This window comes from Mycteria americana, chromosome 11 (assembly GCF_035582795.1).
Source record: "Mycteria americana isolate JAX WOST 10 ecotype Jacksonville Zoo and Gardens chromosome 11, USCA_MyAme_1.0, whole genome shotgun sequence".
Taxonomy (NCBI): Eukaryota; Metazoa; Chordata; class Aves; order Ciconiiformes; family Ciconiidae; genus Mycteria; species Mycteria americana.
The window spans coordinates 3,696,590-3,708,661 of NC_134375.1; the positions used below are offsets into that span (position 1 = coordinate 3,696,590).

At 37.7% G+C, this 12,072-nt stretch overlaps 1 protein-coding gene across 3 annotated transcripts in view; it reads right to left on the minus strand.

Annotated features, from left to right (window-relative positions):
• Positions 1-1,208: 1,208 nt before the first annotated feature.
• PPARG (peroxisome proliferator activated receptor gamma) overlaps positions 1,209-12,072 on the minus strand; it is a 63,137-nt gene continuing 52,273 nt past the window's right edge. For 2 of the 3 annotated variants that reach the window (XM_075514121.1, XM_075514122.1), the window contains 2 exons: positions 11,564-12,014; positions 1,209-4,167 (listed from right to left, as the gene is read on the minus strand). In XM_075514121.1, the coding sequence (XP_075370236.1) occupies positions 3,920-4,167; positions 11,564-12,014 (699 nt within the window). In that variant the 3' untranslated portion in view covers positions 1,209-3,919. The remainder of the gene's footprint in view (positions 4,168-11,563; positions 12,015-12,072) is intronic. The other variant, XM_075514120.1, reaches the window with a different exon arrangement.

Sequence of the window (12,072 nt, forward strand, 5' to 3'; positions counted from 1 at the left end):
CAACTTCAAGACAGAGCTTACGGTTGCAAATCAAATATTAAATCCTGATCCCCCGGGGCTTAACTGTTCCAGTGGTGAGTGGAAACCCGGAGTGTGTACGCTGAAGGAGGAGGCAGGGCAGGGCCGGGCAGGGCAGGGCCGGCCGGTGGCACTTCTAAAGCTCTGTAACGCAAGTCAGGACAACGATTATCAGGAAGTCCCGTTTGCTAGGCTTCGGTATTTTAGCCTACTGAAGGGCTGGCTATGTTAGGAAGAGATTATGTCAGGAACACACAACTCAACTGCTTCCTTTCGTGCGGTGCTGAAGGGCAGTTAGTTGCCTGCGCTAGTAGGATAAACAGTTTTTCATCGCTGTTATGGAAACAGGGATTAAAATGGTCTCAGCTGCCTCTGCTATAATAACGGTGACGCTGGCAATATTTTTCTCTGATCTAAATTTTCATGTTAGGCCTCCCACAGCAATCTTTGCTGTAGAAATGGTCACCAATGAACTTTGTCTGAAGAAGGTAGTTTTTCCTGTTAAACGGAGACCTGTGAGCTTCTACAAGAAACGTTTTGATGACTAGTTGATGCTTGGCATGGTGAGGGAAGTAGGCAGATAGCTGATCCCACTCAGCACATCGCCTCTGAAGATGTTACGATGCAGGCAACAGATGGCTGAGGAAGGACGGTAAAACACAAGCAAAATGAAGCTCTTCAAAGGCAGGCATATACCAGCTGACTCCTTCTATTTTTGAGTTGTTAAATGTTTTTAGTAGCACTGAAGATCAAAACCCAAATTGTTCATTTATGGCACAGCCCATTCTAACCAAAACTCTAGAGAGTCTGAAAATATTACGACCTACTTATAAGCTCCCATTAGCAAGGTTTTCTTGTTTTTAATAAATAAAGTCCCATAGAAACAGAAAGTATTTACAATTAGATCAAAATTCTGAATATAATTCACAAGAGAAAATGCTATTTTTTGAGAAAATGTTTTCATATCCTCATAACAGTCATTTGTTCTAAATTAGTACATAGCAATTGTCCATTAAATGAACATTTTTCCCTTAAGACCTATTCTTGTAGAAAAGTATTTTAGGCAAAACTTCCTAACCATGATGTAACCGTTTAGAATCAGAACATTTCTGTGATTAGTAATTCACATAAAAATTAACATTTTCCATGGCTTGAGGAAAACATGATGAATAACTATCAAAATGTAAGAGAAGACAGGATGTAGGGAGAACAATATATTTTATTAGAGCAGCTTATACAGTTGAAAGAAAAGTATCGGCTTTTGGGCATTCAGTCCCTTCATCCTAATAAAGGATAACACCTGTTCCTGCAAAACTGTCTTCTCTTTTTTCCTTAGACCGTTACGACTACCGTCATGCTACCACTCTCAACATATGTGGATGGTATACGTCTGTGTTGGGCTGAATGGCTTAAACACCGTCACTGCTAAACTGCTGCTTTCAAAAACATTACCACTTGCAATAAAGTAGAATCAAGCTCCTTGAGTTAATGTGCTTCTTGGTTACACAGAAGTTTTTCCTGTAACAAAGTCATGAACTTAATTTCATTGTCAGTGCATCTCTTCCACTGTCCTTTTCAAATAATTTCTAATATTACTTACATAAGAACATGTCCTGGAATTCTTCTGTATTTAAAACCAATTTTGAACTCTCATTTCTAGCGAAGGCAATGTAAAATTGGATTGTATAAGAAATGCAGGCTCAGATTAATAGTTTTCGCTGTGTGTTACTATTGTAGGAATTCGGAGTTGGAGCTGTGGTCCGTCTCCGTGCCAGTTCATCTTTGATATGTCCTCCTACAGGAGGGGAAGAACTCCGCAATTAAATAGAGGTTCTCCCACTAAGTGATAGATGGCAACATTTCAGATGGCTAGTGTCCAGTGGAAAACAACTTAAAAGAAGACGAGAGAGAACATTTTCTTTTGAATCGTAACACCCACAAGTTAGCGTGTGTGCAATTCCTGTCGGAATCCGATGCTCAGCTAGCACAATGTGCCTATCTGGAAATGTGCAGGAAACAGGCAGTCTGGGGCACTAACGTGCAATATTCCGTTTGCTTTAGGGCAGTCATTTCTAAGTTACCTGAAATGATCGCATTGCGAACTTAGCGAAGACGAGAGCTGCTCACTTCAGCCTCATACTGACTTCATCTCAGTGCGATTTCATCTGTGGGTTTTAAACCTTGAGGCTCAATGATCCAATTCTCCAAACTTCCTGGTGGGCATAATGCTTACCACTGACCGTAGGCCCAGAGGTTATCGGAAATCAGTAGTAGGAAACATTTTCAGGCGTAGAAGGCATGAGCTTAAGGATTTATTTTAATATTTGCCTCTGTCGGCCTCTTTATTGCATAATTTGCACCAACTTAGATTTTCAAGGGAGTAAGGCCAATTTATACTCCCTGAAAATCCAGTCTACTCGCATATACACTTGCATTACCTCGTGGTCCACCGAACTTGTCTCACTAAGTTTAAGGCACACCTTTTCCTGTATAAATAAAATGTGGACGTGGTGAGGAAACTAAGGATATTCAACTGAGGACCGCTCCTTGCTTCAGTATATATGTTACAATTAGTGGCTTTTTTCCCCACATTCCCTCCTCGGGTCCACCAGTGTGGATCACACCTGCTTGACTTCGTCAGGGGTCACATTCGGGAACAGTAAATGTGGGCAGGCTAAATGTGAATCTAAGGGAATCTCGCATCAGTACCGAGAATACCAAAAGAAGCTAGTGTAAGTAAATTTACCTTCTGTTACATTTATTCAGTCTCTTATGCTTTGCTCCCAGTGGAAATCTCAGGTGACATCGTAGGGCAACATATATAAGAAAACTAACAATCTTAACAGCAGTGAACATCTCAAAGCAGTCTTGTTCCCAGAGATAAACAATGATAGCTCAAGCCAGACTAGCATAGTAGGGTTTCCATTACAGGTTTAGGGTTTAAAGAATGAATTCAAACCTTGCTTTGTTTAGGAGGATTCACGCTATTCCCATTTTCCATGACATTTTTGACTGAATAGGTTGTTCAATGATAGTTCATCACATAATTTGGGAAGGTCTCAGGCCAAGTGGTTTGTACAAACCTATTCCAACTACAGACTCAGCGGAGTGACTGAAAGCTGCACGGGCACTAGCTGCTGTGGCGTGTGCCTTGGAGGCCCTGGGGCAGCGGCACGGCCCCTCCACGCCAGCTGCTGCTCCACCTGCCCGGGACTTGCGTGAGCAGAGTAATTGAAAAGACTCTGCTTCCTAAGAGCGATGAGCAGTGCATATTCCTTACTTAATTAATTCTTGACATGGCATCTAGTTTTTGGGTTTGCCCACAAACGATGGGCCTAATTCTTACTTACGCTAAGACCTCTTTACAGAGCTCTATCAGTGTAAAATTCTATTACGGTAGGCACAAATATTGTCAGACCTGACATTTCTAACTTTTGCCTTTTAAGCTCTCGTAGGAAGTTACACTGATCTGTGATTCAATTTTATTGTTATTTTGCTGCTGCCTCGGGAGCACAAAATCAAACATAATACTTAAAACGTTTCCCTAGAAATGTTTAAGGAGAAAGATTTTTATTTTTAAGTTGAAAATTTAACTGCATGCTTAACCAACTTCAGTGAAGCATCAATCATACTGGACAAGCAATTTCAGGAAATAAGAGTTTAAAAAATTAATTCTGAAAATACTGCCAACAATTTAATGATATAGATATTTTTAATATTAAAAGTAAATTGTAAATGTGTCTTTATAAACAATATGCATAAAATAGATCTACTATACTAAGCTCTCTCTTTTTAAATGCTGTTTCACAGTAATTTCTTAGGTATGCAAAGTTTTCCCTCAAAGAAATAGTGCAATCTGAAGAACATACATTATGTCAGCGGATTAGAACTACTATGGTCATTAATATAAGTCTTTATAGATTTCTTGTAGGAGTGGATGAAGACTCATATCTGTCTCCGTTTTCTTTATTATTTGCAACAGCTGCACATGTTCCGTTACAATCTGTCTGAGGTCCGTCATTTTCTGAAGCAACTTTGCAAACAGCTGTGATGATTCTGGGTGATTCAGCTTCAGCTGGAGCTCCAAAGCTTGCAACAGATTGTCTTGTATATCTTCAATGGGCTTCACATTTAACAAACCTGGGCGATCTAGGAAAAAAAAATGGGAGTTGTAACTTTATGAAGAATACGGAAACATCGATCTCATGTGTTAATTCCTTAAAGATTTCTTAGTATAGTAAGCGTTTACATATGGGACTTCCTGAGAACTGTTTGACAATTTCTTAATGTATTTATTTGTAAGATTTTACTAGAATTTGCTCAAAGAAGTTTTAGAAGTAGTCTTAGAAACAGTTCAAGCATTTGTGTGGTGCAGGTACAGAGACAGGTTTATCGAATACTACAATGCATTTTCCACAGTACAGCGGGAGTGTTTATGGAAAGGAAGGGTGAGATATAGTTGGGGGATAAACAGTCTGTATCAGGTAATTCACTTGTGGAAAATCAACATCTACTCAGACGGATTTGCAAGTAGTTGCTACCATTAAAAATGTTTCCTGCTAAGGTGGATGCCAACCTATCAAAATAAAAAAAGGCATAAATTCAACTTCTGCAGTCATACTAACCTGGGAGATTTAAAAATCACAGGTTCAGTTCTTCTCCACAGCCAAGCTCCAGTTGCTATTAAGAAGTCTCCCGATAGCTTTTAGCATCGGCCCATCAGCTTAGCCACAGATGCTTATGGCAGATGTGGCTTGTACAGAAAATGCCTTTTCTGGGCTCATGCCAACAGAGAGTTCGCCTCATATGGAGGAATCTGGGATGGATGTTTACAACCAAGTCAGCTACTTGCACTACCACAGCTGCGCGAGTCCAGGATTATCTTTGGCAAGAAGCAAAATCTTTCTTTTTTAACCATTATTATCTTTCATAATTATAGCTGCTCTGTTATTTATGTCTGTCCCCAAATACCTTCTTAAGTGGTTTCAATTATGATTTAACATAATTTGTAATATTTGTTTTCTAGCTTGAGGTAATAAATTATTTGATTCTATGGCCATGAAAGTTAATAAAGTTGCTTAACATTATTAAATCCTCACATATGACAATACCACCAGTAATTTGTTACTGCTCAACTACTTTATACTGGGTAACGCGTCCCGATTATCAGCATACTCCTTGAAAAATAACGGAGTCAATAATTTAAATAACATTTGCTGTGTAGCTATGAAATTAATTTCATACGTTGATCAATAAAAAGCAATGCCTATAGCTAGCCTTAAATTACTTCCCTAAGGCAGTATTTCCATCTCAGAAAGGACAAGAGGTTGAGCTATATTAAATATTTTTAAAATAGGCTGTTATTTCCTATGATCTTAGTAACCTTTTTGTGCTTCCAGTTCTACTAACTCAGCTTGGCTTGTGCCGTATGCTAGAAAAAAGGCTGAGAGAAAGCAAAGCTCTTTATAAATACATTGGGGTTTTACTTCACGGAGAAAAAATTGCAGTGTAAACTAAAAGGCAAAGCCGGCACGAAAACAAATGAGTACACACAAGCCATGAATACGTGTAGGTCACTGATTAGGAAAGGAGAGTTAACTCTCAAAGAGGTGAGGTGTGGGGATAGTTTTTCAGAAACAGGAATAACGGCAAGTTTGAATATGGAGCTTGATATTTGCTTGACGGTGGTTTTCTGAAGTGACTGCTTTCAGTTGTAGGTGACTGGACTCGGTGACCCATTTGGCCCCGCTTTCCGTTTGGTATTTCATGCTAATAAGCCGTGCTTGTCTCACAGAGATTACTTACTTACACCATTCAACTGATAGTAACATAAAGTATGGTTCAGAAAGTCTGTAAGTAAATATCTGCAAGCAGAAAATTGTCTCCAGACAAATGGCTCCTTTTTATTAATTTCCTTTGGCAATATTATCAAGTCATTTTTTAAAGATACTTAGAGAATTTTTGATAAATTGCAGATATTTATTTTTCGATTACCTAAATGCATTGCATGTGCTGCAAAATCTAGTTGCCTTTATATCTTTCAGAAACTTCCCAACTTTCAGTACTTCAAAGCTGTTAATAATTTTAGCTTTGGGTTGCGATAGCTTTAAATTTTACTTCTGTGTTGCAGATGAACTCTGAACTAGCTGGGTATGACTCAGTGTACAGTGATATAAAAAATCAAGAAGCACAAAGACTGTGGCCTCGATTTCCCCTGAGATTAATCTCCATTTGCCCCCTGCTTCTTTTATGGTGGGAATTTTTAGGGTGTGAGCTTTTCAGAAGCGAAACCCAATTCAAACACTGTGCTCCCCAACCAACTTTAGAGTCCAGGAGGCAAACCCAGGAGATCAGTACTGGGACTGGACCTTCCAAGGAGCCCCCCGAATGTGGGTGCCCGAGGTCAGCTGAAGTTCAGTGAGACTTAAGCACCTAAAATCCTTAAGCTCCTTTGAAAAACCCAGTCTAATGGTTTTATAATGACCCAGTGGAACTAGAGTCAGAAAAGATGACTATGACAAAAGCCTAGGAGATCATCAGATGTTATTTTTAAATAAGCCAATTCAAGAGGAAAGAAAATTCCCATTGAAGGCAAGAGAGATTTTTCATGAATGAGAACTTCAGGACACGGACATTATTTTTTGGGTGTTGACAGTTTGCTATACTTTCTCAGTAAAAATTTCTTACAGAGGAAAATGCTGTTTCTGTTCCAAGAAACATATCTAAATCAGAAAAAAAAAGGAAATAGGAGGCAAAAGCTTTAACATACAGGTATTATGGTATATTTCAAGTTGTTAAGATGCTCTTAAAGATATATGCTCCTAACTCATTGCGTTACTGTAGCAAAAGGTGTATTTTGTGCAGTAAGGAGCTCCAGATAGATGTGGCTTGTAGAAAAAAACACAAAGGAATCGATTAACAGTAAGCCTTGAGAAAAATTTGGCTAGAGAATAGGAAGAAACAGAAATGGGAGTAAACTAGATGTGATACCGTGGTGGAGGCCTTCGAAGAGGCTAAGTAAGACAGAATAGTGTCTGAAAGCTCACAGAGAAAACTGCAAAGGGAACTGATAAGGGAAGTAAAAGCCAAAAACAAATGAGTTGTAGCAGGACATTCTTATGATACACTGAAATTAGGTTACAGAAGGCCAAAGGAAAGAGAGTTGAAATGATTAAGGTGAGAGAGAACTAAAAGTGAATTGGACACCACTTTTAAACCTCTCTGATACAGAAGATTGTTTATTGAAGTTTAGATTTTTTTTTGTTATGTGCTGTTTGTGACCTGCCTTTTATCCAGTCAGACTGTGCCAAGGAAGTGCCACATTTCTCTTTTTATTGTTATTTTTCTTTGTTCATTTTTTGTTTAGGTTTTCATTCATTGTCATGCAGCTGTTTCATTTGGTTTGAAAATTCTGCAGGAAGCTGTTCTAAGTAAGAAAAAGTTCACAGTGACTGGGAAAGGCCCCTTAGTTTTGAGTGTCAACAGTATGACTTTGTGCAAATGGATGTTCTATACTATCCCAGGGAAAAAGATTTTGTTTATTTACTTACAGATTTGGATGCTTCTTTCATGTTCCTAACAATAATTACAATTTTTTTCTGTTCCTCACATATGAAATTGCCATCTGCATGCCTTTGATCATACCTTTCTATTTTAATATCTTTGATTAACTGCATTTTGCATTTAAATACACATTCTCAAATCTTAATGTGATAAAACAGGCAAAGATATGGCTGACTGAACAACTATGCTACTTCTTTTGCTGAGGCAGATATGACTCAGCAGTTTGAGGTTTTTCTTCTGAGACTGTCACATGTATTGTAGTCACCGGGATTTTGGTTCAAAGCCCACAGTGATTATCTGCAGTTCTTGGTCTGATTAGGAAGCATTTTTCTCTTGTAACAGGTTTGCTAGAGCAGGATTTCTGTAGCAGTCAAATATGAACTATTTCTTCGTACTATTCAGTGATAAGGCTTCAAATTTTGCTGATCTCAGAGCGTAGCAAAATTATTGAATATAGTGTTTAAACAAGCAGCAGTGATTCACGGCTCAAAATTTACTGCAAAGAATACACTCAGAAAACAGAAAAAGTGAATGTAACAACATTTCTGAATTGAAATACTAGTTTGGCTGCATGTTGACTAACAGAGTCTGGGTCTCTACAGGTACACCCTGCTACAATTCCCAAACACCACTGTAGCCTAAACAGCGCAGAAGATAATATACAACAGTTCAAGTCCATCCATGACATGTAAACATGCTACAAAATTACCTTTTGAGCTTTTTCTTTATTTGACAACAACCTGCTTGAGTGAGTTTGCTCTGTTTACAAATGTGGATTATCCCAGTAAGGCTTGGACTATTATCTTTCCTGCCCGAACACAGACATGCAACCTGTTCTCCTCAAACCTTCTTCTTACGATAGACTTCATTTTCAGCTCAGGTATATATAATATTTTTAAAGATGTTTCGAGTTCTTTAACACGTATACCATGGCACTCACTACTGGCTGAGCATATGCCTCAGTGGCACAGAGGAATACAACAGGGAGGAAGAATATCTCCTTGAAAAAAGTTTTCCAAATCTCATTTTACTGAAGCATATTTTTCAAAATTACCGTAAGTAAAAGAATGTTGTAATGAGAGTTTGGCATTGCTGTTAACGGCACAAAGCATTTCTTCTGTAAAAACAAGGTAATGTCCTACTGCTCACACACACAGTCTCTCTGTCTCATCAGCATTGAATTCAGAATACTCGAATTCGTTTGCCATTTACAGTATTATTTTCAAGTGCAATATACCAACATTAAGAACAACTCTTCAGCTTTGTAATAATGAGTTCAGAGTAACATTTGGAATCATTGAGACAGAGTGAGACTGTACTGAGCAGCTCAGAAAGAATAAAATGATTGACTGTGGAAGTGGGAGTACTTTCATTTTGTTGCTATTACAGTTAATTTGTCAGCTTCTTATTACAGTTATATAGGCATTTTGCCTTTTTACATATAACGCAAAAGCAACTGTTTTGATATCAAAAAGCTGAACTGTTTTGTAGGATTTGTGGCAAATTCTAAACACTTAGTTCACAATGAAAAGCTTTCTACATGTAATGTTCCAGCTGGAATTATCTTTCTCTTTTCCTTCTCTCCTCTTCTTTTTAGAGCTGCGTAAGAGATAGCACCCGTGGAGCCAGCAGCACGAACATAATTTTGCTAGGCAATGACAGATTCACTTAGACTTAGAGCGTTGCCTGGGATCTTTTTTGTTTCACAAACTGGTTTTCTTTTAAGATATTTGTGCCCAGGGTTTCTTGAAGTGACTTAAACATTACAGTATTCCCACAGGTAGTAAAGTACTTGAGATAATATGAGCTGTTTTTAAAATCCTATTTTCAATGCAATCATCTTGGTTCAATAGTCATATAGTTCTTACAGAAATTAAGTTCTGTAAGACCATAGCTCTTACGGAAACAAGAACATCTGAGACCTCTACAGAAATAGGGTTTCAGTTCCATACCACCCAAGATATTATAGTCCCACAGAATGCATACAGTTCAATGTATATCATATCTGACTCTAAATTCCATCATAAAAGCCACTTTCTAATTGGCAGCAAAGCTTAATTGTTTTCAAAATGTAAACTCAGTTTTTACAAATAACTATACTTTTTTGAAAAAAAAAAAAAAAGAATTTCTGAATAAAGATAGTGTGACATTGTTATAAAGAAATTAAAGGATTTTTCTAGAAAGGACTGATTTATATTTATATGGATTTATATATTTATATGGATTTGCTTCAGAGTTATTTAAGAACTAACTATTAAAATTCAGGTAGTTCTTTATGGATCTCTGTTTACAAATTACTCTTAAAAGTCAGACGTGTTGATAAATCTGGTTCAGCGTAGTCAATTTTTTTGCTGTGGCATCACAATACCACAGTCCTGATCATTGTCCTCCTGAGATCTAAAATGTAAGATTAGTTACATCATACCTATTTCCTCTAATGTAAACCAAACATCACTGAAGCATAGCAGACCTAGCTTTGCAGATTGCAAGTTCCCTTTTTGCAATTAGGAGTGGATTTTCAGAGGCCTGTTTCTCATCTGTCAAATTTCATTATATTAGAAAATGCAAAATATTGGCATGTTTTGTGTAGTGCCCTAATAGGCTTGTATAATTTTTCCTCCCCCATCAAAGCCAACCAAAAAAATACCAGTAACGTATTTTCCCTTCCTGAATTAATTCAGAGTCCTCAGGGATCATTGTGTTCAAAGATTTGCACAAGAAAATGTCTCCTGGGAACTGTACTTGTTTGAAGTGGATTTAGTTAGTCTAATAAACCATATTGTGATACCACATTTTTGCTGAATGAAACACAATGCCAGAAGTAATTGTACGTGATTTTAAATGAAGCTATATGTAACAATGCGCTCTCAACAGAATGTTTGTTTTTAGAACAATAGTATGTGGTTGTTGTGTTTGATTGCTTAAACATAATGTGATAACAAAATACTCTGCATTGCTCTGTGGAGGATCTGAATTCAGAACATTCAGCACATTCCTCCCATTGATATCTGCAGTACCATTCTAAGCCAAAATACACACAAATCAGTTGGGTAAAATTTTCTTTGTGCGACATCACTAACTTGATAGTATTGGCCAAGAAAAAGACCTTCACTCTGACCTGAAATGTGTATCTGATCTCTCAGATTCTCGGTGGAAAGGGTTCTAAGTGAACTAAATCTGGGTAGCACTCGCTAATGCACAAAATAGAATAGCTCCATCACCTCGGAATCGGATAGAACATACTGACTGACTTAAAAAAAAGCTGAAAATTCAGTGTCTTTTTTAAATGAAGTGTTAGAATGCATATAGTCTGATACCTGGGCTTTCAGAGTCATGCTTTGCTCAAAGCGTAATGCATAAACATTAATACAAACAGAGCAGCTTAGGAAATCTGAACAGAGCAGACACATGATGCCTGTTTTTCTCAGGCATTAGGAGACTGTCGTTTTCCTGGGAAATGCATTCTTTTTTCCCCCTTTCTTAAAGGCAAAGAAAACGTTGCATGAATGAAAAAACAACAACAATAAAAAACCCCACCATAAAATCCTGTGAGCCAAATGCCACATATATTTTGAAATTATTATGGAGTCAAAGCTATTTGTGTACAATTAGCAAGCCACACAATCTAATTGCAGGTTTAAAAAATCCTCATGCAGAATTTTAACTTTCAGAAGCTCTTGCCAGTGAAATTCCACCCTTCCTGTTTTCAGAAAGATAGCCCTGATTTTGTTTTCTAACTAAATGAACTGCTGATTCAGCAGGCATTTCCAGCTCCATCATTAATATCAGGTCATTTACATTTTCAGTTTCTGCCTGAAACTGAAAGAAGGGCAAACAACAACAAGAAAGCTGAAAACTAATAAAAAACTGTGTAAATAAACTCACTCCCATCCTGTAGTGCTGAGCACTTTCCTGTTTGGACAGGCATTTAAAGTGTCAATTCTATTATATAAAATATCATCTTAAATAAGACAGCACTTACCTCCACTTAGTATAATGACAGCTATAAATATTGCCAGGTCACTGTCATCTAATTCCAGTGCATTAAACTTCACAGCAAACTCAAACTTGGGCTCCATAAAGTCACAAAAAGGTTTTCTCAGGCTCTTCAGAAACTCCCGCGTCATGAATCCTTGTCCATCAGATATAAGAACTCCATCTTTATTCATCAGAGAAGCCAGGAGCGTATATATGATCTCATGGACCCCATATTTCAGGAGAGTTACTTGATCATTCAGGTCGAGATTCACAAAACCTGGAATGTTCTTGGCAAATTCCGTGATCTCCTGCACTGCCTCCACAGAGCGAAACTGACATCGCTGGAAAATGCGAATTGCTACCTCTTTGTTCTCCTCCTGCAGCGGTGACACATGCTTGCACTTGATCTGATCTTCTCCCATCATTAAAGAGTTCATGTCATAAATAACAAATGGCTAAAAAGAAAAGGAAAAGACAATTTACTTTCAAATGTCCTTTCTGTGAACATTTGAC